The following is a 27778-nucleotide window of genomic DNA, read 5'->3' as shown; positions in this document are numbered from 1 at the left end:
ATCCCTCTGTAACTTTCCCTTATATTTAGCTGAGCAAGCCTTGATAATATTGCCTGGGTTCAAACTGGGACCTTTCATATACAAGGTGAACACCATAATCACTGCACTACAGAAACACTGACAAATTATGCTGTACTCAGGCCAGTAGCTGTGGTAGTCCATGAGGATGGTCAAGACTAACTCACCCTTTCAATCCAGGACAGATTGAATCATATTGCGCATTTGAGATCCTGGCATGTGATGAACCATGGATATGAATTCATCCCTCTCTGTAGGACACGATGTTGGGGTAACTGTTGCTAACCCTTGAGGAATGGCCTGGAGTGTCCAAGATTTGCAGGTCCATCACAAGACACCGTTGTGAGCAACCCAGGAAAAAAATCACAGAACGTTTAAAAATGTTTTTAAAAAATGGGCGGTACAGTTGTTTAGCAGTGCTGCCTTACAGCACTTGGGATTTGGATTCAATTCCCAGCTTGGTTACCGTCTGTGCAGAGTCTGCACGGATTTCCTCCGAGTGCTCCATTTTCCTCCCACAGTCTGAAAGATGTGCTAGTTAGGTGCACTGACCTGAACAGGCACGAGCGTGTGGAAACTAGGGGAATTTCACAGGAACTTCACTGTAGTTACTGTAAGCCTTATTTGTGACTAACAAATAAACAAACTTTACTTTAAAAAATTTTTTACCCACTGACTCGCTTTGGACTTTTGTTATTTAGTTATGGTAATAGTGCAGATGGGGAAAAAAATTATCCAGTTGGGTGAGAGTCTTGTCACTTTCTAATTGTTGTAAAGTGATGGTACGTTGGGAGGTTTGTCTTGTTGGCCAACCAATGTTGGGAGGCTAGGGATGGAGCTGTTGAAAACAGGGTCATGCAATGAACCCTCCAAAACAAAGATCCAACCCCTATTTGAGGCACCAACACACAGAACTGAGCTTGGTGGGGCAATGAGATCAAAACCCTTCAGCAATGTGAACGAGCATTATTTGAACCATTGTCAACCAAGGATCTCCTGATAAAGCACTTGCTCATTGCCGTTCCATCATCACCTTTTACTCCAGTAAGTTTAGGAGAATAATCAGAGGCTCGGGATCAGGATGGCTGTACTGATGTTTACACAACACTGTTGTATTTTCTAAGTGAGAAGTGCGAGCAAGTAGAAGAGAACATCTGCTGTAGCAAGGGAACACAACATCCAGGATTGTTTATGTTTGATTTAATTTGATGAACGATACAGTGCCTTACCTCTTACAAATACCTATCAATGTTTGTACATGAGTTTGTTCATTGATCATTGTTCATTGATTTTTATTTATTCTGCATTGGCAAATAGCCACAATGCCACCATCTCCACTAATGATAATACACTGGTAACCCAGAGGCCCAGGCTAATATTCTGAGGAATAAAAAGGCAAAGTGCTTGAAAAGCTAAGCAGGTCTGGCAGCGACTGTGGAGAAAAAAAATCAGTTATTTCAAGTCCAATATGACTCTTTTGGAGTTCCGTTCTTGTGTTATTAGCGCTACACTCATCCAGACAAGTGGAAAGCATTCCATCACACTCCTGCTGTGTGCCTTATAGATGTGGACAGACTTTGGAGTATCAAGTTAGCATGCAGGAAGGCAAACAGCATATTTGGCTTTATCGCAAAGAGATGGGAGTGTAAGGATACAGAACTTTGGTGAGATCACGCGGAGTAGCATACAATTTGATCTCCATATTTTAAGGATACACTTGCATTGGAGCCAGTACACCACAAGATTGGTTTATAAGATGGGAAGGTGAGAGAAAGGCTGAGGAAATTGGGTCTGTACTCTCTGCTACTTAGAATGTGATCTAATTGAAACCTACAATATTCTGAAAGGGTTTGATAGACACATTGAGGTTGTTTCTACAGGCTGCAAAATGTACATCATCAGGGCAGGGCAGAAGTAAGGTGGGGTGAAACTTTTTCAAAAGGTTGTGAATCTTTGCAGTTTCTACTCCAGATGGCTGCAATGCTCCATTATTGATTAGATTGAAGGCTTGGATGGACAAACTTTTGGTGTCTTGGATAAAGAATCTGGGGAATGAACAGGAAAAAGGAGTTGAATCTCAAGATTAGTCATGATTGTAATGCATGGCGGAGTAGGCTCGACAAACTGTATGCTCTTCTTCTGCTTCTATTTCTTATGTTCTTGTGACAGGGCTATCAATGATACCAGCTTACGAGTACAATGCTGAGGTCTGAGAGACATCGTACATCAATCCAGACCCCGCAGTTACTCAAACTTTCTCTAGAGCACAGCTGTCACCAGTGACAACTTGCGTAGAATGACGGAACTTTACAGCAGAGAAGGGAGTTATTCAGCCCATCACGTCTTTGCAACTTGTACTTTCTGATGAGACCATATATCAATGAAATCTGCCCTCTCAGGTGAATGTAAAAGATCCCATAGCACAATTCCAAAGAAGCGTAGGAGCTTTTCCCAATGTCCTGACCAACATTTGGTCCTCAACCAATATCATCGCAGCTCATTTAACTTGTGGGAACCAACAGGTTTATTTGGAATCCCAAGTTTTCGGAGCACTGACTACACTTGAAACTGCACTTCAGGAGTACTTTGTTGGCTGTGAAGCTTTTTGGGATATCCTGAGGTTGTGAAAGGCTGTATAAAAATAAGAGTTTGTTCCTTTTTATTCTTCTTTTTCTTCCAATGTTTTGCAACACTGGCACCCTTGACACTTCAGTTAGCTCTACACGTACAACTGTTAATGTGAAGTATTTCAATCTAAACAGTCTGCTCACCTTTTGTCAAAGAAATGTCACTGAAATGCTGGTACTCAGGTTCAATACCCGTTTGGGTCACCATCTGTGCAGTCTGCACGTTCTCCCCATTTCTGCGTGCATTTCCTCCAGATGCTCCGGTTTCCTCGCACAGTCCAAAAGACATGCTGGTTGGGTGCATTGACCATGCTAAATTCCCCTTCAGTGTACCTGAACAGGCGCCAGAGCGTGGCGACTAGGGGATTTTCACAGTAACTTCATTGCAGTGTTAACGTAAGTCTATTTGTGACACTAATAAATAAAATTTAAAGAACTTTACTCATTTTCACTTTGGATTCCAGTAGACTGAACTACCTTCCAACAGTTGTACTGCTAAGCCCAGCTCCTTCAGCGCAGCAACAGAACTAGTAATCAAAATAAAAATATAGGTTTTATATTAAAAACAAACTGCAGTCCAGCAAAATCTGACTTATGGACTAATAAAAGTCACAAATAATCGACAGTACAGCAACAGAGAAAGGTATGATTGTAGTTTTATTCAGGATTTAAAAATGTCATGTCTGGAATGAGAAATGTATGAGAAAACCCAGTATGTTAAGGCACCTCTCCCTTAAACAAATGAGAAAAGCAACAAGGGAAAAAAAATCACATATGGGAGCAGACATGACACACTTGTGTTTTTTCCATTTAAAACATTAAAAGCAGGGCTACAAAAATAACAACGTTGAATCCACCGCGTTGGTTTCATTGTACAGAAGCCAATTAACAAGGCCATTAGGTGGCATGCAAACCCTTTCCAACTCAGGACCGTCCCCTGATCTCCAGATGGACAGTCAGCAACAGACCAGAAATATTAAATAAAACCAAGGAAACTACTTAAAAACCTGAGTTATTTTCCTGTCATTCACTGTTGCATATTTGCAACATGATTTTTTAAAATAATAAAATCCCTTTACCCTTCCCTTTCCTGTAGGCACTGATTCCCACAGGTATGTGGCTCCATGGGTCCAGACTATTCCCTTGATAACTCAGCTCAATAGCCACTCTTCATGGGCAGGTCTAGAAGAATGAGTCTGAGAAGGTCACTTGACATTGGAGGTGAGTGCATGTTCACACACACATGGTCCAGTGTCACTGGATTACACTTGTTGGCAGTTGGGATCCTGGCTAGTTTTTTTTCTCCCGCTCTCCTATGCACAGACGTAGCAAGGACTGCTGCCCCATCACAAACCAAGAGCAAACCTGGAGGACTCTGCTGTGCAAGAGTTCAGGACTGAGGAGGAAGCTCAGCAAATCACTGGGACATCTATTCGTAGCTGTGTAAGGAAAGCAAAGATGTTGGCTTCACAGCACAATAGAGTCAGTGAGTAAACAGAAAATCCCAAGGCTCCATTGTCTTTGTCCAGACAAAATTTGGTCATTCTCAGGTGACCTGAAAGTGCACCTCACTGTCCCCTTAAGCAACTGGGGGCGGGGGGTCTATTGTAAGACAAGACAAATGAGTCACCCATATCCCATGCATACCCACCACCTGTCAGTTATTCACAATGCAGCAACGACTGGTGGAGGGAGGCAATGTGGTGGCAAGTTATCAGCTGTGCATAGACAAGGGGACGAGAGCAAAATAAGATTAAATACACTTGTTGGTCTCCTGCTCATGAACAGTTCTGGCCGTTGTTGCAAAGGGTTTTTACAAATTTGTTTCTCCAGTCGAGTTAACATAGGTTGAATTTCAAAAAAAATTAAATGTACACAACAAATGAATATAACCTCCAGTTCAGTGCCAGTCAGTCAGATCTCTCCAAAATAGACTGCAATTTTACAAATTGCAACCTACTAAGTGTGCTATGGTATAAAATAGCATCAATAATCCAAATTGTTACAGTCTCTGGTTTACATTTGCTGAAGAATAAAATACCAACCCAGGTGTGCTGTAAGTAATCTCTGAACTAGTAATAGGCTATCCAGGTTAACATATGGTAAGAGCCTCTTTTAATCTAGGCCAACACACAATCTCAAAAAAGGTCAATTGTTACAATGACTAAGAGGGAAATGCTTGCACCTAAACTCCAGTGCATATGACACATTTCACAAATGGCTACAGGTACCAAAAATATCTTATTCCCATTCATGAGATGAATTGGATTCTAGTGAAGGTCCTATAGCTTGAGGATTTAAGTAAACTCCAGTAAATAATGAGACTACAATAAATAGAATTACAGGCACAACATTGATACTCACCTGCCTGAATTTATTTGTAAGAACTTTTAACAGGACTTTGATCTGGGCAAGGGTTTGCACTCAGGGTGGGACACTCTGATTATTTTAATGAATTGAAATAGTTCTTCATTAGAGCTAGATCTGTGATATTTTTTGAACAATGTACCAGAATTTAATTTCCATTTGGACAGTGAAGTGGAATGGAACTGAATAGCCTCACTGGTCCCACAATCTTTGGTAGGACTGCACTGAACAGAACTAACTAACTCAGACCCCAAGAGTGAGTGAAAGATGACATGTGGCATAAGGCTATGTCACCTTAGCTCTTTCACTTCAAGGCTTCCTTCATCTTCTGCCTCCAAGCTATTGGTGTGATGGTTTAGACACCAGAAACGTCAAATTCTACCATTTTTGGATTAGAAAAAACCCTTTGAAGATGGGATTGTTAAATGGATATTAGATCCAACTTGGTTCACATATCCAGAAAAAAAATCATTCTCTGCTCACAGCAGCCAATGGCTTTCTAAGTGATTTTTGCCTCAACTGACCTACCCAGAGACATCTCCCTTTAATGCTCAATGTCCCTTTACGCTGAGAGTGATTTGTTCACCAAAACTGAGGACCCTGAGTAACTGGACTGAGGAAGAGAATTTTTGTGCACATTTGATTTTTTTTTAAAAATTCAACGGATCTATAATCAGTAGGAATCTACTTTTTTTAATAAAAGAAAGCAGCACTGAATGAGAACAAAATACACCAAAAACAATATAACATAAGTAATGTTCAATTATTTACAACTCATGAAAATGTACATACAACAACTATACAGACTGCAAAAAAAATCAATGTGTGTCTTTCGTTTAAAAAGAAAATTCCCAATGGAGGCTGGATTTTAACAATGTCTTTTTAACCTCCCTCTTGGCGCAGCTGCATTTTATAATTGAGGGGGGAATCATTGAGTGGACAGTCTTGACACACTGGATCCCCCTCAAAACAGTACCACTGTGGTGTGGGTTCAAACAAGTAAATTCTCGAGCTGAACCAGGGAGAAAGGTACAAGGAAGACTTTTTTAAAATACCCAATGCCTTACAAAAAGGGAACGTATTAACATACTTTTCTAAAACATTACATACATGTGCAATAATTCTCTTTTCTAAAAAGGGGAAGGGGGAGGAGGGGGCTGTCCTTAAATCCCTGTCACATTGTATGTGCTGGTTTAAACAAAATAAAAATACTAAATTAGATTCTTAGCAGTTTAGAATGCCCGAAATCTCCAGTGTGTAGTAGCACCCTTATATTCTTGCCCTGTAAATGATTTAATTTGCTCTCCTTTCTTCTTTCTTGCAGTCAATGACTCATGAAGGAGGGCACATTAAATCGTCTAGTATTACCTCCCCCCCGACCCCTCACCCCGTCGCCAAAATTGGCGATTCAAGTGCAAACCTAGTGAGAACTTTGGCAGGCCCTTCAATGACCCAGCACGATCCTTTTCAACATGCATTAGCTGCAAGAGCTACAAATAGCAATCAGGAGTGGGAACCGTGCCTGAATTTCTTCCTCAGCCCAGGGACACTGCAATGTCCAAGTGATGAGATATTGGTTAAAGTAGCATGGGGGAGATTTCAAACTGGGGATCTTTCCGGCCTGTATGGCTCAGTATTAACACCAAACTGGTGTGTTAACCAAAAAATCTACTAGGGATCTCATTCGACTGTTATCAGGGGGGCACATTCCTATGTGTATTATTGATCTGATCGACCATTAACGACGTGCAACACAAACACAAATGTCAAGGCTCACTATGGTTTGACAGCAAGCGAGCCAAAATGTTCATGCTTTTTGAAATTTATTTATTGTCTCCAGTTCTTCCTTACCTTTAATGGACTGTGAAGGACAGAAAGCAGAAGAGAAGCAAGAATGGTGATGCATAACAGGTACCGTTCAATCTATGTTATGAGCCTGGCAACAGAATCAAATGTTGTCCATCACTGAATGAATAGCTGCTTAATGTCAGTGTGCCTGGCCTGCTCTTTGCTTCAATGCAGTGACAAATATTTTGACTTTACGTCCTTCCAATGTTAAGACGCAAGTACGAACAAAGAGCATATATTTTAGTTGGATATAATGGAGAATGGTGAAAAAGTCTGCCTGGAAACTGAAGTATGATTAAGAGTGTAGTTAACCAAGACAGTCTCGCTGGTCTATTCATATTCAAGAGCCTTGTAATAATGCTGTCCGGAGAATATTACAAATAAAAAACAGAGAAAATGCCTCACTCTAAGTAAAGACAAATCCTGCAAGTCAGTCAGCACATTCCACCATGAAACACGACCAGAATTTACTGAGCTGTCCAAATCAATATAAAATGCAGAAATCTATCGCTTGATAATCAGTGAAAATACCAGAGAGAATAATTTTAATAAAAAAACATAACAAATCATGATCTCCCCTGCCAAATCTGCCTGTTATACGCTACCTTGAGAATGAAAAAAGAAATTCGTTAAGAATTAAGGCAACTTAAAATGTCTAGGAGATAGAATTTCAAGCAAATGTATATTTGTTTGTTTGAGAAGGAATTCACCCCAAGTAGTGTTTTAAGTGTATTCTGATTTGTTTTTTTAAAAAAAGTCACATAATACTTTTATTTAATAATTAATTAAACAGGAAGACAAATGTACACATACTGACTCAATCTAAACCAATGTTTTATACAGCAGTCGAGAGTGAGGCATTTCTCCCACAGGGGCATGATCAGTAGTCCAGTACAAACCAATCCCTGATTTTGTATAAAGGAATACGTTTTCTCCCCCACAGAACTGTTGTGTCTTTCAGATGGGAAGTAAAAGACTCCAGGTGCTGCAATACCTTTCTTTCATTAGAGGCCTGCTTCAGTGAAAACAGCACTTTTAAATTTAAAGAGCGGGAGAGAGGCAAGAAATGGACTTGTATGAAATTGGTCACATGAAAAATAAAACTCTGTCTTCTGCTGAAGTTGTCCCAGGAATCTCAATTTCCCACTGGAAAAACTAGCAACTCAAGGCTACAGGACTGACCGTGGATACAAAGACATTGCAGAAATGGAGGTCTGGGACAGCTATTCTTGGACCAAAGACCACACTGACCAAGAGCAACCTCCCATCGACGTGTCCAAGCAAAGCCATCATAGGCGGTAGGGGCCCAAAGGGTGTGGTGAGTAGGAGGGGAGTCCAACCTTAGTCCGCATACACAGACTTATACTTTCCAGCTCCAGTTAAAGCACAAGAGAAATACAACCATTCCCAAGCACACAATTCCAGCAGCTGTTAAAGTCTTTTTGGCGCTGCGATTTCAAACCGGCCGCAGTATTGTATAAAATCTGGAGGTGCAGAGACAGATAGGATCAAGGGGAACCTCCATTTTGAGGATTTGTTAATTGATGAAAGCAGGATTTACATATGATACGGTTATCAAGTATTGACTTTTCTCTCCATGGCACCAGGTTCATCGAAAGTGTATTGAATATATTGTACACAACTGTCAGTACAACACGACTTCACGTACAGTACTCAGGGATAGACTTTATCCCCATACTGTGTAGCTAGATTTCCGTCTGCATCTGTACACGTTCTTATGGTCGATGGAACCTATCAAAAATAAATAAGGGTTAAAAACAAGAATGACTTGATTTTATTGAAACACAATCCTCAATTCGTTTTCCTTACAGCCTTGGTTCAGTCAGTAACATGCACTTCCAAGTCAGAAGGTTGAGAGATGCCCTATTTAAGACATGAGCTCATTTACGCTATGGTTAAGTGCCGTACTTGGGGAGCCCTGCATTGTTAGAGATGCTGTATTTTCAATAAGATACTCAACCAAGGCCAAAGTGGTTCCTTGGTGCTATTTCAAAGAGGAGCGAGGCAGATTCTCTAGTGTCCTGGCCAACATTTGTTCTTCATTAAAAACAGATAATCTGGTCATTTCCCTCACTACTGCTTTTGGAATCTCACTGTGGTGCACAAGGGTACTTGCCTATCTTGGCAACCACTCTTCAAAATGGGCTTTGGAGAGTTGGGAGATCACAGAAGTTACTCATCACAGAAGTTTCAACCTCTGACCTGCTTTTGCAGCCACAATATTTATATGATTGACCAACGGTTAGCCCTGCTGCCTCACAGTGGCACAGCAGTTAGCCCTGCTGCCTCACAGTGGCACAGCAGTTAGCCCTGCTGCCTCACAGTGGCACAGCAGTTAGCCCTGCTGCCTCACAGTGGCACAGCAGTTAGCCCTGCTGCCTCACAGTGGCACAGCAGTTAGCCCTGCTGCCTCACAGTGGCACAGCAGTTAGCCCTGCTGCCTCACAGTGGCACAGCAGTTAGCCCTGCTGCCTCACAGTGGCACAGCAGTTAGCCCTGCTGCCTCACAGTGGCACAGCAGTTAGCCCTGCTGCCTCACAGTGGCACAGCAGTTAGCCCTGCTGCCTCACAGTGGCACAGCAGTTAGCCCTGCTGCCTCACAGTGGCACAGCAGTTAGCCCTGCTGCCTCACAGTGGCACAGCAGTTAGCCCTGCTGCCTCACAGTGGCACAGCAGTTAGCCCTGCTGCCTCACATGCCAAGACTGTCATGAACAGGTTGGTTGGTGAGATGAGGTCAAGTAGGTTTTCCCTCTTAGCTCCCAGATCCAATCTGGCAGCTACATCCATTAGAATTCGTCCAGCTTGGTTAGTAATGGTGCCACAAGCTACTCTTGCTGATGGACATCAAAGTTCACCACCATATCGTGTGCCCTCGCTACCCTCAGTGCTTCTTCCAGTTGGTGTTCGACATGGAGGAGTACTGACTCATCAGTTGAGGTGGTGGGGGGGAATATTTCCATGTGCACGTCTGACCTGATGCCACAAAACTTTAAGGGGTGTGGCGTCAATATTGAGGACACTTAGGACAAATCCCTTCTGACATTATGCCATTGTGCTGCCACTGTTGCTGGGTCTATCCTCTTGGCCGACTATTTAGTCATTCTCGAGATATTAGGGTGCAAACTTTACAATGCTAATAGATGCACAAAGCCAACATTTGGTACAATAAAGCAACAACAGAGTTCATTTTTGGAATTAAAATAGATTTTACCTTGTATACATTCTGCTTTCTTCATGCACCTCCATCTCTGTACTTTTGAATTCATTTAGTTCTTTTCGTATTGCTGCCTGTAAGGGTACAACAGAGAAGGGTTTGAAACATGTATGTAAATGTGCTCTGAATCATTGCAGCACAAAGGTGGCACAGCAATTATTCACTTCAACAATTCAATTGAAAAAACAATGCACCTGGTACTGTACTAGCACCTTATGCACTCTGCAGCAAAGGGCGCTCCCCCTAAAGCGAGGAGCAGGTACTGCAAAAATAGATTATCTGTTGTCAGTCCTATTTAATTGAGTGATCTGCATCATTCGAGTATAGTGAAGAGTTTATGAAAGAATGGGGCAATTTTTTATCCCAAAAGAAACTAGGAAGGCAAATGATTAAAAAATTCCAAAGGATGGCTCGGTCAGAATCAGGGTCTTGAAAATTAGGAAGGGATTTGAGGGGGTCAACCGAGACAAGATATTTCTATTTGTGAGAAGGCCAAAACTAGGGGCCATAAAATATAAGATAGTTACTAACAAATCAAATAGGAAATTTCATGGAAACTCCTTTACCTGGAGAGTGGTTAGAATGTGGAACTTGCTATCACAAAGTTCAAGGGTCATTGAAGTTATTTTAAAGTAATTTGTATATTGGTATCATGAATTATAAGAAAAATTATTTGCTTTAGCACCACTTCTTGCACGATGCTCTTAACTCATTATTTCAAATAGTCCATACCTACATTACCAGCAACAGACCTGCAACTATCATCCAAAGAACACAAAAAAAATGAAACCAAGAGAGACCAATGCATAATTGTACAGCTCTTCTTTCCCCCATTTCAATTGCAAAGTGACCATTACTATCAGGGAGCTTCAAGTGCAGGGAGCAGAAATCTCAAATGGAATGTAATAAGAGGGCATGATGCCAACATGTCTGCAAAACATGTTAATAATTCAGGATGAGCAGATGGAGTGCGAGAAAAGCCTGAAGCAATAAGGAAATGCTGACCCCCGCAAAGTCAGCCTGACCCCTCAGTGTCTGGAGAGCGATAAAAAGAGTGTCAGTGCTCATTTGCACGAGGGAAAGCTAATTATTGGTGTACTAAATATCAAACTGCACAAAAGTACAGCACACTGAGGAATCGTAGGAACTCAAAAGATTGTGAAATACAAGGAATTAGGTTATGAATCCCCAATGTATTTGGTATTTGCAAGTACAAAGGTGTCTATTTCTTTAGTGTATAAGCTGGGTAAAGGATATTGATCCAATGAATCCATCAGAGTTGAAGTAAAATGAGGTTTGCCCCAACAACATCCATTACGTTTCCCACTAATCCAAGTAACAGTTAATATGAATCCTAATTAATTGGAAGAAAGCAGTCATTTATACGAAGACAAGATCACAGCCAACTCATCGCCACAAACATTCCCCCACCTTATCTGCTGGTGTTAATTTAGTCCATGGTTTGTCTGCACGTCGATCATAGTCATGGGCGTCTGTTACTTCAACGTATTCGTGGAAGCGCAGGATTTTTCTAGCCTGAAGCTCTGCCACTGTGGGTCTTTGACTGAGCTAAAGTAATCAGAGATCACAAGTTACAAAAACATTTATACTTGCCTTGAAGATCCAGTCATTTGAAAAATGTTTTTCTATCATCTAACATTTGCCAGTGTAATTTTCTCCACAATTCTTCTACTGAGTATTTGAATAAAACTGATACAAACATAATTAGAAAGGCACAAGGAAGGACTAGGATGAGAAGAGCCAGCCCCGCACAAAACTCAACAGAGCACCATTGAGAGAGGTGCTGTCAATTTAAATTTCTCAGCTCCCAGATTGGATATACAAGGGCCAGACACTAGGCCTGGAGGGTCAGAACACCGATTTCTAAAACAGACTCTTATGCAACAAATCACAAAAGGTCTACTTTAGTACCTTTCTGGTAAGCCGTCTCTTGATCTCTCGTTTCTCTGCCTCATGTTGTTCCTCATCTTTATCTGTAGAGGTAAGAATGTTATTTAATCAGTACAATACATGAGCTGATGAAATTAGTAGTCAACTTTCTTTTTCAGTACATTGATTAACAACACTGTGCCAATCCAAGACTTCTGCCCTTTCTACTGAATCAGTATAGAATTATCTCCAATAGTAAAATAGAGAACTTCAAGAAAGAATATTAACACAAACAAACATACAAAAAAATTGCATAGAGGAGATGGGCTGTTGAAGATTAAAATTAGCTTTTCCCAACCACAATTTCTAACTTCATTTAAGCTTTCATACCAAAAGAAAGGAAAATGCAATACTGGTTAGGAAAATTACAGGGAGTTATTGTACATAAGTAATAACTTGCTTTTATAAGAATTATTTACATGCTAGAAGAAATCTCAAAAACTTCACAAAAAGGAAAAAGAGGGATATGGTGGACAACATTCAAGGGAGAAACAGGAGGGGGCTAGCTTAGGGAAGCAAAAGTATAATCAAAAGGGATGATTTTTGGAAGGAATAAGAGTTGGTGAGGAAGAGGGAAGCTGGTATAAAGTTCCATGGGGCAAGAGAACAATGTCTGAACCGGGTTTAAAAAAAACCTCAGTACTTTGTGTAGTTGGCTTTACACATCTAACCCAAAAGAATATTGGTGTTTACAAAATAATATTCAACAATCATGCAATAAATAGCTCAGCCAGTAATTTCAGTCTACTTGCTATCCCTCAACGTGTCTCCAACAGCTACGTCTGTTCCAACACCAGCATGTCAAAAATAACCAGTCATGGGTAAAACCACATCAATGTCCTTCTTACTACAATGTGAACTAAATTAGCATCTCATGATATAAGGTGTACTAACTTTTAAGGATATTCCTTTGCTCCAGCTCTTCCGCAGTTGGCCTTTGACTCAGACGCCTGTTAAAATGGAAGAGGATAAATTATTTCAGATGACAGCTCTGTCTGAAGTTTAGGTTTCTAACAACTAGCTTCCTCCCAACATCAAGATGACTTAGCATGTGGAGGTGCCTTGCTTTTTAAACTTGTGCCACTATGGTTAGTTGTAGCATCCTGAACTTTTATCTGTGTGGAAGTCAGCTAATTCAGCACAACCTGGGAACTGAACCTAAGATTGACTAGTCTGCGAGGCTATGGTACACACTGGTCATTACACGGTGTCTGGAATTTACCCACCTAGGTATAATCGCCCTTATTGGCCATGCATTTATCTTTCTGGATGTCAAACAGCAATATGTGAGGGAGAAGGGTCATGGCTTAAATACCACATATAATGACATGTGTTAAGTGACGCCGTATAGGAAAACTTGTTCTTCAGTCCACATGTAGAGGACCAGTGTAGAGGTATTGTTGAGATGTCAATCAACTGCCAGCAGTGAACCAGAACACTGTTGTATGCATTGGTCACAATTGAAAGCACAACCAAAGCCCACCATACACCAAATGACAGTCAACACAGGAGTGCAAACACTAATTGGCACTCTCTAGAATCAAAGGCCATCTACAACCAACAATATCATAAGAATTTGCATTGATACAGCATTTTTCATGGTCTCAGGGTTTCATTTGACAGTAACGAGTTTTTGGAAGTACTCTTCACGTGTGCCACAATTGTGGTGTAGGGAAACACAGAAGCTAATCTGAGCTTGGCAAGATCGCACAAACAGCACATGATAAGAACCAGATGTTTCTTTAAAGTGATATTGGTTGAGGGATAAATAATGGCCAAAAGCTGCTTTTCTTCACATAATACCACAGAATTTTATATGTCTGCTCGAGAGTGTGAACAGGGCCTCAGTGTAATGTCTCATCTAAACAGTGGGGCTTCTGACTGGGTAACAGTATCTCAGTGCTCCATGAAAAAGTGTCAGCCTAGACATTGTGTGTTCAAGTCGCTGATTTGGAATTTGAACCCATAACCATCTAACTTGAAGGAACAGGTGCTAACAACTGAACCATGGCAGATGCTCTATTAGGCAGTGAAGTTTGCTCACTATCAAAGTCCTATTGACTACTGCACCAGTGTATATGCAGCAAATATTAATAAGTTAAGTTTAAGTTAGAGGCAAAACAATGTTGTCTGTAGGATTAAGAAATCTGCTGTCCATTTTCAGGATGACCTACCTGATCAACGCTGTTCCAATTTGCTGTCGAATCTCTAGTCTTTCCTGATCAGACTGACGAGGTAGGATATTCTTCTCTATAAGTTCCTGCTTTGTAGGTCTGTTGCTCAATTTAAGGGCCAAAGTGTCTTTCCGCTTTACTTTATTGGCCAATGAACCTAAACAGGAGTTTGGAAAAGTTTTTACAGAACATGAAATAAGATATTTCGCTTTTTCTTCCAAATGACTTTGTAGCTAAACAAGGCTCCTCATTTTTAATTTTTGTGGAAAAGGGTGAAATTAAATTCCAATCAAATTACAAAACGTACAACAACATTGTAAATATGCAGTAGGCTAAGTAGCTGTAGTTACAATGGAGAGATCATGAAATACCGATCTCTGGACGCTCAGGGTAGACAAGATTGGTAGAATCTCAATTGGACATATGCACTGTGACTTCCAATCCTCCTCGACAAACAATAGGATTAACAAATGATCTGCAAACAGCATTATCACCAAAATGTACATATTTTAATTTAATGAATATGAACACATACTGGGTTGATCATCTTCCTCATCCTCATCGTAGTCATCCTTGTATAGTACTGGACCATCATCATCCGAGTCGCTTACGTCTTCATCCTGCCTCACGAGTTCTGGAATGATGACAACTGATGAAACTAGTGCTGGGTACTCTTGTTTCTCAGGCCTCTGCTCTTCCTCCTCCTCCTCATCCTCAGTGTTCTCTTCATCAGAGGGGCTAGGTAATCAGGTTGTATAAGAGGGGGTTACTTACTTAGAGAAAGTACCAGCAACGCCTATCTGTGGAAAACATTACACATTGCACAATACGAAATGCAGACAGCCCAAGAATATTGAACATGGTTAACTGTGAATAGAACTGTGAGTGGCGCCAGTGAGACATGGAGAAATTAGTAGATGGGACAGAGAGAGAGGGAGGGAGAGAGAGAGCGAGCGAGCGCATGGGATCAATCACATGAAATTTAATGCAGAAAAGTACAAGGAAATCCATCTTGGGATGAATAATATTGTGGAGACTACAACTTTAGAGAAAATTACGAGGAATTTTGATAGGCTGCACGATAGGGAGAGACTATTAATTCAGGAGGGTCACTGTGGGGCAGCGCGGTGGTTAGCACTGCTGCCTCTCAGTACCAGGGATCCGGTTCGATTCAGCCTTGTCTGCCTGTCTATATGGAGTTTACAAGTTCTCCCCATTTCTTCTGGGTGCTCCAGTTTTCTCCCACAATCCAAAGACGTGCAGGTTAGGTGGATTGGCCATGCCAAATTCCCAATATATGGTTTAGATGGATGGTAAACATGTGAGGTTACAGTGATAGGGCAGGGGAGAGGGCCTGGGTAAGATACTCTGTCTGAGAGTCAATGCAAACTTGATGGGCCAAATGCCCTGTTCTGCATTGTAGGGATTCTGTGAATAAGTAGAGGACCTAGATTTAAGGTAATTTGCAAAAGGATCAGAGGCGTGTTGCGAATTTCTTAATGCAGTGAAGTATGCTGATCTGGATACACTATCTGAAAGGTTAACAAAAGCAGATTCAATAGTAACTTTGATATGGGAATTGGCTAATATTTGAAAAAGCAGAAATTTGTGGTATGATAATAATGTTTTTCTCTTTTGTATTCACAGGTTTTAAGTCGGTCCGCCTTGTTGTCCAACGAGGGGCACACACGCGATGGGTCGTACTTGGGCTGCTCTTGAATGTTCGAGAGTGGCCTCGTGCTTCATGTCGTTAGGGTGTGCTTAAACTGGATCAGATGCTGGGCAACACGACAGCTCAGTGACTATCACTGTTTGCTGTGCAGACACATGGATTTGGGCCAGTGTCTGTGGGAGATTGCGCATTCTCCCCGTGCTTGCGTGGGTTTTCTCCGGGTGCTCCGGTTTCCTCCCACACCCCAAAGATGTGCTATTAGACTGACTGGAAGTAATAAATTGTCCCTAAATTAGTTTCCCTCAATGTGGAATGCCATAAAACAAAAGACAAGGGTCATGGGTGGAGGGGGGGACTGGTAACGTTAAAATGGCAGCGCGGGCTCGGTGGGCCGAAGGGCCTGTTTCCCGGGCTGTTTTTGTTCTTTGAAAACGTTGTTAGATTTTATAAGCGTAAGCTACGAAGCACTTGAGCAAGAGGCTTGCTGAATTCATATAACACAACAAAAACAAAATGCTGGAAAATCTCAGCACGTTTTGACAGCATCTGTGGGGACAGAATGGAGCCAATGTTGAGAGTCTGGATGACCCTTCGTATCAGCTCTAACGAAGGGATTGATCATATGAAAGTTAATGCAGAGTAATTCGAGGAAATCCATCTTGGGATGAATATTGTGGAGACTACAACAAATGGTGTAACCTTAAAAGAAATCAGCTCTGATGAAGGGTTATCCGGACTCAAAACATTGGCTAAAAGGAAGAGGCTGGCTAGGGTGAACGTTGGTCCTTTAGAGGATGAGAAAGGGGACCTAGTGGTAGGGGATGGGGATATGGCTAAGGTCTTGAATAACTTTTTTGTTTCTGTCTTCATGGAGGAGGACGTGAATAATTTGCCGGGTGTTAGCGATGGAAAGGTGGTAGGACTGGAGGGTCTTAATGACATTACTGTTACTAGAGAGGTGGTGCTCGACAGACTGGAGGGGCTGATTGTGGACAAGTCCCCAGGACCGGATGGAATGCATCCGAGGGTTCTGAAAGAAATGGCGGAGGTTATAGTGGATGCCTTGGTGGTTATTTTCCAGACGTCGCTGGATTCCGGGGAAGTGCCGGAAGATTGGAAAGCGGCTAATGTTACGCCGTTGTTTAAGAAGGGTGCCAGGCAAAAGGCGGGGAATTATAGGCCGGTTAGTTTAACGTCTGTGGTAGGTAAAATGTTAGAATCCGTCATTAAGGAGGAAATTGCGAGGCATCTTGAAGGGAATTGCTTGATAGGGCAGACGCAACACGGTTTCATTAAAGGGAAGTCGTGTCTGACAAATTTACTGGAGTTCTATGAGGATGTGTCTAGGGCAGTGGATAGAGGAGAGCCGGTGGATGTGGTCTTTCTGGATTTTCAGAAGGCGTTTGACAAGGTGCCTCACAAGAGGTTATTGCAGAAGGTCAGGGGACATGGAGTTGGGGGTAGGGTGTTAGCGTGGATAGAGGATTGGTTGTCAAATAGGAGGCAGAGAGTGGGGGTCAATGGGTGCTATTCGGATTGGCGGTTGGTGACTAGTGGGGTGCCCCAGGGGTCGGTGCTGGGGCCTCAGCTATTTACCATTTATATAGATGATCTGGAGGAGGGAACTGAGTGTAGGGTGTCGAAATTTGCTGATGACACCAAGATTGGGGGAAAGGCAAATTGTGCGGAGGGTGTGGAGAGTCTGCAGAAGGATCTAGATAGGCTGGGCGAATGGGCCAGGAAATGGCAAATGGAATTTAATGTTGGCAAGTGTGAGGTGGTCCACTTTGGTAGGAAGAATGGTAGGAAGGACTATTACTTACGTGGCGAAAAACTGCAGCAGGTGACGGTGCAGAGGGACCTCGGGGTCCTTGCGCATGAGTCGCAAAAACCCAGCTTGCAGGTGCAGCAGGTGGTCAGGAAGGCGAATGGGATGCTGGCCTTCATAGCGAGGGGGATTGAATATAAAAGTAGGGAGGTCTTGCTGCAGCTGTATAGGGCATTGGTGAGGCTGCAGCTGGAGTACTGGGTGCAGTTTTGGGCGCCGCACCTGCGCAAGGATATTTTGGCCTTGGGGGGAGTGCAGAGGAGGTTTACTAGGCTGATACCGGAGTTGAGGGGGTTGAGCTATGAGGAGAGGCTGAATAAACTAGGCTTGTACTCGTTAGAGTTTAGAAGAATGAGGGGAGATCTCATTGAGACGTATAAGATGATGAATGGGATGGATAGGATAGAGGTGGAGAGACTCTTCCCGCTCAAGAGAGACAGTAGGACTAGGGGGCACAGCCTCAAGATAAAGGGGAGGCGGTTCAGAACGGAGTTGAGGAGGAACTTCTTCACTCAAAGGGTGGTGAATCTCTGGAATTCTCTGCCCGTTGAAGTGGTGGAGGCTGCCTCGCTAAATATTTTTAAGAAGTGGGTTGATGGGTTCTTGATAAGAGAGGGGATTAAGGGTTATGGGGAGAGGGCGGGAAAGTGGAACTGAGCCACGACAGATCAGCCATGATCTTATTGAATGGCGGGGCAGGCTCGAAGGGCTAGATGGCCTACTCCTGCTCCTATTTCTTATGTTCTATTCTCTCTCCACAATGCTGTCAGGCCTGCTGAGACTGTCCAGCATTCTGTTTCTGTTTCAGATTCCAGCATCCACAGTATTTGCTTTTATATTATTTGAATTGCTTCTGAAGCTGCAGCTAAAATATTGAGTTCAGTTTTGTTCATTCTACTTTAGGATGAAGAAAAGAAGAGATTCTCCAAGGTAAAAGTGTGGGTGAGAACACGAAAAAAAATGTGACTTATGTCAATAAAACAGAAGGGTTAAGGTAGGACGGAGTTCCTTAAAATTGTACGCTTTGCAAAGTCAGAGCAAAACCACTTCCACTGACCAATAAGTTGGTAACCAAGGGACATAACTTTAAAATTGTCTTTCTTCGAATGAAGGGAGAGATCAGGAGACTTTAAAAAAAGGTTGTTAAAAAATGCCTTGCCCAGGACAATGAAGGGAGCAGAATGAATAATACTTTTTGAATTTTGTTTTAAGGGTAGGGGAAAAGGAGCGAGAAATGCCACTAAATAGACATGTTCAGCAAAGATCTAGTGCCGGTGGAATGAGCTGACAGGATCCCTCCCCTCCTGTCTAAATTCTGTTAAAAGCTGTACTCTGAAAATGCTCCCAACACAAGGTGCAAGCTTTGTTTTTCTCTCCACAGATACTATTTGACCTGCTGAATACTTCCAGCATTTTTCTGTTTCTAGATCATGCTTAGTTGGCGGAACAGATTTTAGTTAGGGCAGTTCTACAGAATGTGAACTGGCACCAGAGGCTCTGGGCTTGAATTTAAATTCCGTTGGTAAATCTGGAATATAAAACTAGTCTTTGTAATGGTGACCAAGAAACTATCATTGATTTTCATAAAAACCTACTGGGTCCCTCACCAACGTCCTTTTGAGAAGGAAGTCTGACATTGTTACTTGGTTTGGCCTACATGTGGCTCCAAGTTCACAGTAATGTGATTTTTTTTTTAAACTATCCTCTGTCAAAGATAACATAGTGGTAATACTACTGGACAAATAATCCAGAGGCCCAGGCTAATGCTCTGGTGATGGTTAGTGTGGAGATGCTGGTGTTGGACTGGGTAAGCACAGTATGAAGTCTCACAACACCAGCTTAAAGTCCAACAGGTTTATTTGGTAGCACAAGCCACAAGCTTGTGGCTTGTGTTACCAAATGAACCTGTTGGACCATGGCAAATGGCTCAGTCTAGCTCTGGTGACACAGGTATACAGCCTGTCAAAGCTGACACACAGCATGAGTCAGTGTCTTTAGGTGAAGGAAGGGAAGAGAAAATGGAGAAATCTACCTAGCTGTGAGAACTGGTCTTGATGTGGAGATGTCGGCATTGGACTGGGGTAAGCACGGTAAGAAGTTTCACAACACCAGGTTAAATCTGTTGGACTTTAATCTGGTGTTGAGAGAATTCTTACTGAGCTGGTGTTAGCAGATGTAGCAGTAGGTGACGAAAAGCACACACTGGACAACCCCTAACTCAGGGAGGAGGCAGGCAGCCAATGCTCTTTATCCTAAATGCCATTCAGCACTCCCTGTGCAAACATTCAGCATCCAAAGAAAGAATCTGGCAAGGCTGAGGTCTCATGCTTCCTAATTTTTACCATCTAGGCTTGTCTACAAATAATGTCATCTGAATGGGGGACTGGAGGGTGAATGACAATCAGGCATTGATATACTGGAATAGAGACAATGCCTTCTGAGGCGGGGGAAGTTGAGCTGAGAAACTTTTGCAAGTAAAATCACAAAAGCCATGTATTAGAAATAAAAACTGAAAGGAATAGAAATGCAAAGGATCACACAGATGGCTTTGCAGGTTAGTGGAAATCAGAATTCTGTTACTTTTTAAAGGACTTCCACGCAAGTTTTTCAAAAATTAAAAGTGAATTAATTACATCCTAAAGAATTCTGATTCAGGCTCCTCTGTGGGTTCCTTCTGAAATGTTAACCATTGTTGTGTTTATGACGCTCATAGGATGAAGCGCAGACAGACATTCCTTCTGATAATCATTAGTATATGCATAATTACATCCTTAAAAGCACAACTCTGTCATCTATGTGGACTTCTAAACTTCCAAAGCACAGTGAATGTTTGCTGTAGAGTACTTTCTCACTGCAACCGAGGTCTAGTGATGCATTGTGACATACCATTCAACTTAACCTAGTTTTCCACTATTTGCTACATTCTGATAAACTCAGGTCAGTTTACAAAGCTCACCCAATCCTAACACAAAAACAATTATTTAGGTTAATTAGAACAATGAACAAAGACTAAACGTGTACCAATGCTCACTGAAATTTGGGTACATTTGGCATTGAAAGGGCAATTATAGAAAGTACAGCACAGAAACAGGCAACTGGGTATGTCTGGTATAACTTTCTATTCTGTTCTCCATGTGTTTAATTCACTTCTGTCTAAGTACATTTTTACCATTCACCTCATCTATTTCACTGATAGAGATCACATTTTAAGCACTCTAGTTTTTCATAGTTACATGCTTTAAACTCAGGTTTGGAAGGCAGTAACAGGCAGGATTTACCACATTTGGGGGTGGGAGGATGGGGGGAGCTAGTGGTTGTTATACTAAAAGAATCAATGTCAAAGAAGAGTAGGGACTGCTGATCAACATTCCTCCCTTATCAATAATACTGTAAAAGGATTAACTGAACATCAATTTCACTGCTATATGTGAGATCTTCCTGCTTGCAAAGTGGCTGCTACATTTGTCCTCCACTACATTAAATGCTTTATTGACTGTATCCTGTGATATGCTTAAAGATTTATGCAATTACAAATACTTTTTTCCCCCCCAATTGAGTTGGATGCACTGCCTTCAGATCCATTTCCTGATACCCACTGCACAAGACAGCCCTGAACTTGCCGCCAATTAGCAGTCACAGAGGCAAAAGTATGGCTGGTGTGGGAAAGGCTCTTTAAAGAGCAGTAGGGTGCTTTCTGAGGTTGGGAACAAAGAATAGTACAGTCCACAGGAACAAGCCCTTTGGCCCTCCAAGCCTGCGCTGATCACGTTTACTGATCGAGACCAACGACTTATATTCCTCTATTCCCCGTTTATTCATACGCCTATCAAGGTAAGTCTTAGATGTGACTCACGTAACTAATTGCCTCAACCACCTCACAAGGCAATGTATTCTGGGCCTCCACCACCTTCTGTGTAAAAAAACTTCTCCCGCACATCCCCACTGAACCTTTCCCCCCTTATCTTGAACATGTGCCCCCTTATAATTGTCATTTTTTTGCCCTGGAAGAAAGCTTCCAACTGTTCACCAGATCTATACCTCTCAATTTGATAAACTTCTATCGATTGCCCCTCGGCCTCTGATTTTCAAGGGAAAATATTCCCAGTTTACTTAAGCTCTCCTCATAGCTAATACCCTTCATACCAAGCAACATCCTGGTAAACCTTTCCTGAACTTTCTCCAAAGCCTCCATGCCTTTCTGACAGAGTGACCAGAATTGGACACAGTATTCCAAATGTGGCCTAACCAATGTTTTATACAATTGTAACATAATTTGCTAACTTTTATACTCGATGCTCCACCCGATGAAGGCAAGCATGCCATAAGCTTTCTTCAACACCTTTTCCACCTGTGCTGCCACTTTTAAGGATCTCTCTGTGTCTCTATGCTCCTGACTGTTCTGTCATTTTTTTTATAGCACCCAATTGAATTGGATCTACCGAAGTGCATCACCTCACGCTTGTCCGGATTAAATTCCATCCGCCATTTCTCTGCCCAATTTTCCTGCCCATCTATATTTTGCTGTATTCTCTGACAACGTTCATCACTATCCACAACTCCGCCAATCTTAGTATCATCCGCAGATACTAATGGACAGTGACATATTCATTAAACATGAGCTTAGGTGTACTTGGAAGCTGACACTGGGTGCCTGAGAAAAATAGTTCCATCACCCAACACTGCTTATTTTGAGGGGCACAAAATTAAAACAACAGTCATCTCAAATAACGCAAGTACTCACCATTTTAATTTCTCCAAGGTGACTTGCAAAGCCCGGCTCTTATTAGCATCTTCAAAAGCAGTCTCAAAAAGCAATGACTTTGCTGTATTTGAACCATCAGCTGCAGTGACGACCGGCCGAGGGCTACATAACGCTTGCTGGATCATTATGTGCAAAGGAACTTGAGATTGGCGAGTCGGAAGAAGCTCAGGACAGTCATCAGATGAAGGATGAGGCTGTTGGTCAGGTTCTTTCTCGTGTTGCACATTGGCATGACAGAATGTCAATACAGGGGGAGTAACTCTGACTGGCGGTCTTGGGGGGAGGGACTGACGAGGAGCAGGTTCTGGAGCAGAAGGTGGGCGTGAAGGCAATGCTGGCGATGACGTAGGTGCATGTGCTGACGTTGATACTTGCATTGGCAGCTGTGGTCTCTCCTTGTTCTCGCATGCATTCTGGGTAGTGTTGTTTGGCTCAGCCACAGGCGGGTTGAAGCTTATCCTCCTGTGAGACCCTGGTGGCGAATGCTTACCAGGCACAACCAGGCCAGGGGCCATGATGTGACTAAGTTCCGCTGAAACACAATTTTGCAAATTGAGTCAGCGTTCCAAAACTTGCCTGCTTTAAGAGTTGTACCACTACTCATTGCTTAGTAACAAAAACTTCACCCCAATAAGATAAGGGCATTATGAGACCTTGAGTGTTAAACAAACAGCAAGGCAATTAACTTAGTGATGGTCAGCTGGACAGAATAAAATATCCTATGGCAGGCAGTTGTGCTCAATATATGAAAATATTAAATATGGCATTATGACTTGAGCACAAACCATGCTCAGTATAAGGTTGAACATTCCTTTCTTAAATCTTTTCCATTTAACTCTGCCTTAGAACAACACAGGTTAACTTTCAATCAACCGCACCATCATGCTTCAGGTTTTTACATTAACATGAGATATGTATATATTGACAAAAGATTTATGACATCAGAAGAGCAACAGATTAGTAATACTGCATCAAGATGTTCAGGAGTGAGTAATGCTGCTATATATGGACGAAGGGCAATAGGGAAAGGTTATTGGACAAGTTTGAAAGCATTTGCTACAATATTAGCCTTTTCCTATGCAAGCATTAAACAGTCACTGTGATAAATGTAAGCTATTTAATTTTTGATTCTGTTACACCATTTAATTAGAACATGACTGACCTGTGCCTCAACTCCATTTATCTGCCTTTGTTCCGCATCCCTAGATACGTTTACCTGACAAAAGCTTACCAATCTCAGTCCTAGAGGATTTTAATTGACCCTAAACGTCCACAAGCATTTTGGAGAAGCAACTTCCGGATTTCAACTAGTCTTTGTATGAGAAAGTGGTTTCACTTCTAAGTGGCCACAGTCTAATTTTAAGGCTAAAACCCTGTTTGCCTGTACGCTCTCACCAGAGAAAATAACGTCCATGTACATCTCCAAATCCTGGAATCATTTTAAATAATTCAATCACATTGTCCTTAAACCTTATGTTTTTGCATCTTATCCTCATAATTTAAACCTTTAAGCTCTGGTAAATCTGTGCCACACATACACTACAAAGGTAACTATACTTCAAAAAAAAGAGTAATTGGCTATAAAGTGCTTTGAATGCTCTGAGAATGTGAAAAGTGCTGTGTAAATGTAAGTCATTTGCTTTCACTCTCCAATGCCAATATATATTCCCAACAATTTGGTTCACCAAACTCCAGATGGGATCTGATCAAAACCATGTACAATTGAAGTCCAACAGGATTATTTGGTATCACGAGCTTTTGGAGCACTTCAGATTCACCTGATGAAGGAGCAGAGCTCTGAAAGCTCATGATACCAAATAAATCTGTTGGACTATAGCCTGGTGTTGAGAAACTTACTGTGCCCACCCCAGTCCAAAGTTGGCATCTCCACATCATGTACAATTGAAACATCACTTCCTCAGTTGTGCATTCCAGTCCTCCAAGATAAAAGCCAATATTCCTTTAAGTTTTTCCGATCACTTTTCGTACCCATGAATTAGGTATTTTTTGTGATTTATATGCATAGATTCTTAAACCCGTTAGCCTCTCCACAACTCCCATCCTTTCACCATTAAGAAAATATAAATATTCTAATTCGACTTTCTTCAATACAAACTTTATGAATTTTCATTGCCTACATTGAGCTCCACCTGTTATGGTAACGGATAAGCAATCCATCATAGGCAATCTGCAATTGCCTTCCATTTCAGGGTCAAAACCTACCAGCTGCTTACTTTGTCAACTATGCCATGCAGTGGTACGTTGAGACTTACCAAACAAAGGATTGCTATTCCGGTTGGGCTTTGGAGGTGGAATCGGGGGCTGCTTGGCAGGAGCAGGGGTGGTGGTGGTGGTGGTGGTGGTGGTAGTATTTGTAGCTGTAGCCAAAGAGTCAGTGGTATTGGTGATAGTGGTGGAACAGGAAGTAGAGAAACAGGAAACAATGGAAGCGACGTCCTTGGCAGCGGTCAAGTTGGCTCCAGGATCTTTCACTTGCCCCTCGCCGGCTTCTAGAGTGGGAGCTGACAGGTGCCTTTTAGGAGGAAGTAAAGCCTGTTTGTGATCACGTATGTGTTCCATCCCTGACATTGGACGTCGGTCTGCAGCCTCAGCTATATAAAAAAAAATTTGCAGAAAACGGACATCAGACAGAGGAAGCACGAAACTGGGAGAGCTGATATGAGACAATGAAAAGCACAAGGGAACTGATAATTCAAAAAGAGCACACCCCTCACTAAAAACTGGAAAACAACTACCAAAATTACTACACTGGAAAGGTAAAAAAAATTCACTAAATGTTTATGTGGACATTGTCAGTTTTATAAAATGGTTATTTTTTAGATGGCAGAAAACACAACGCAATAGAATATAACCTATTACACTGAACAAGGTTTAGTTTTAGCTTATGATGATCCAATTACAAGGTGGCCTTCTCAATTCCTTGAAAATAGTTTACACAATGCACAGCTATCATTAGTACAATGGAGAACAACCAAATAAGAATCATAGAATCCCTACAGTGCAGAAAGAGGCCATGTGGCCCATCAAACCTGCACAGACAACAATCTCACCCATGCCCTATCCCAGCAATCCCATGTATTTAGTCTGCTTGCCTCCCTGGCACTAAGGGGCAATTTGGCATGGCCAATCGAATTAACCCGCACGTCTCTGGACTATGGGAGGAAACCAGAGCACCCTGATGAAACCCATGCAGACACAAGGAGAATGTGCAAACTCCAGAAATACTAAGGCACAAAGGATTTAGCATGAAGGAGGGACTGAAGGAAATCCTTATTAGTCAGGAAATTGTATTTGGGAAATTGCTGGGACTAAAACCCAGTAAGTCCCCAGGGCCTGATGCTCTGCACCCCAGAGTACTCAAGGATGTGGCTCTAGAAACAGCGGACGCGTTGGTGATCACTGTTCCAGCATTCTATAGACTCTGGAAGAGTTCCAGTGGATGGGAAGGTGGCTAATGTAACCACACTTTATGAAAAAGGGACAGAAAAAACAGGGAACCATAGAGCGGTGTTATGGTGGAACAGTTAGTCACTGAAGGTTCGCCTGCAAGTACAGCAGGCAGTGAGGAAAACTAATAGCATGCTGGCTTTCTTAGCAAAAGGATTTGAGAATAGGAGTAAGGATGTCTTGCTGCACTTATACAAGGCCTTGGTGAGGCCGCACCTTCAGTATTGTGTGCAGTTTGGTCTCCTATTCTGAGGAAAGACATTTTTGCTATTGAGGAAGTTCAGCAGAGGTTCGTAAGACTGATTCTTGGAATAGCAGGACTGATGTATGAAGAAACTAGACTTGTGCTCACTGGAATTTAAAAGATTGAGAGGCAATCTCATAGAAACATAAAATCTTGATGGATTTGGACAGGCTAGATGTGGAAAGAATGGTTCCGATGTTGGGGAAGTGCAGAACCAGGGGTCATAGTCTAATTCTTAGGGGTAAGCCATTCAGGACTGAGATGAGGAAGACTGTCTTCACTCAGAGTTGTGAACCTGTGGAATTCTCTACCACAGAAAGCTGTTGGGGCCAGTTTGTTAGGTATGTTTAAGTGGGAGCTGGATGTAACCCTTGTGGCTAAAGGGATTAAGGGGTATGGAGAGAAAGGTGGAGTGAGATACTGAAAGTACATGATCAGCCATGATCATATTGAATGGTAGTGCAGGCTTGAAGGGCTGAATGGCCTGCCCTTGCAACTATTTTCTATGTTTCTGTGTTTCTATGTTTTCACACAGAAGGGCACCCAAAGCCAGAATTGAATCTGGGTCCCAGGTGCAGAGGCAGCAGCGCTAACCACTGTGTGCTACCATGCCGCCCAAGTGAGCGAAGAGATTGCAGAGCTTCTGGCGATGATCTTTACGTCATCAATGAAGACAGGAGAGGTTCCGGAGGATTGCGGATGTGATTCCTCTATTCAAGAAAGGGAGGAGAGATAGCCCAGGCAATTATCGACCGGTGAGTCTAACCTCAGTGGTTGTTAAGTTGATGGAGAAGATCCTGACAGGCAGGATTTATGAACATTTGGAGAGGTACAGTATGATCAAAAATAGTCGGCACGGCTTTATCAAAGGCAGATCGTGCCTCACGAGCCTGGTTGAGTTTTTGGAAGCTGTGACTAAATACTTTGACGAAGGAAGAGCAGTACGTGTGGTTTACATGGACTTAAGCAAGGTGTTCGATAGGGTCCCCCGTGCAAGGCTTATTGAGAAAGTGAGGGGGCATGGAATCCAAGGGGACATTGCTTTGTGGATCCAGAACTGGCTTGCCTACAGAAGGCAAAGAGTGGTTGTAGATGGGTCTTTTTCTGCATGGAGGTTGGTCACCAGTGGAGTGCCCCAGGGATCTGTTCTGGGACCCTTGCTCTTTGTGATTTTTGTAAATGACCTGGATGAGGAAGTGGAGAGATGGGTTGGTAAGTCTGCCGATGACACAAAGGTTGGAGGTATTGTGGATAGTTACAACGAGACATAGATAGGATGCAAGACTGGGCAGAGAAGTGGCAGATGGACTTCAACCCAGATAAGTGTGTGGTGATTCATTTTGGCAGGTCAAATGGGATGACGGAATATAATATTAAGGGTAAGACTCTTATCAATATGGAAAATCAGAAGGATCTCGGCGTCCGGGTTCATAGGACGCTCAAATCAGCTTCGTAGGTAGGGGATATGGTTAAGGCGGCGTATGGTATACTGGCCTTCATCAAACGAGGAATTGAGTTTAGGAGTCAGGAGGTAATGCTGCAGCTGTATAAGACCCTGGTCAGATCCCACTTGGAGTACTGTGC

General features: G+C 42.3%; 1 protein-coding gene across 6 annotated transcripts in view; it reads right to left on the bottom strand.

The window, feature by feature from the left end:
- Positions 1-3283: 3283 nt before the first annotated feature.
- The window catches only part of LOC145357727 (phosphatase and actin regulator 4-like), a 184045-nt gene continuing 159550 nt past the window's right edge, over positions 3284-27778 (bottom strand). For all 6 annotated transcript variants that reach the window (XM_080211154.1, XM_080211155.1, XM_080211156.1 and 3 more), the window contains 9 exons: positions 24756-25094; positions 22462-23014; positions 14756-14958; positions 14221-14377; positions 12941-12996; positions 12029-12090; positions 11528-11665; positions 10094-10170; positions 3284-8612 (listed from right to left, as the gene is read on the bottom strand). In XM_080211154.1, coding sequence (XP_080067280.1) covers positions 8597-8612; positions 10094-10170; positions 11528-11665; positions 12029-12090; positions 12941-12996; positions 14221-14377; positions 14756-14958; positions 22462-23014; positions 24756-25094 — 1601 coding nt within the window. In that variant the 3' untranslated portion in view covers positions 3284-8596. The remainder of the gene's footprint in view (positions 8613-10093; positions 10171-11527; positions 11666-12028; positions 12091-12940; positions 12997-14220; positions 14378-14755; positions 14959-22461; positions 23015-24755; positions 25095-27778) is intronic.

Source organism: Carcharhinus amblyrhynchos, chromosome 24 (assembly GCF_965287045.1).
Source record: "Carcharhinus amblyrhynchos chromosome 24, sCarAmb.v2.hapA, whole genome shotgun sequence".
Taxonomy (NCBI): Eukaryota; Metazoa; Chordata; class Chondrichthyes; order Carcharhiniformes; family Carcharhinidae; genus Carcharhinus; species Carcharhinus amblyrhynchos.
This window is presented reverse-complemented; position numbering and strand designations above follow the sequence as displayed.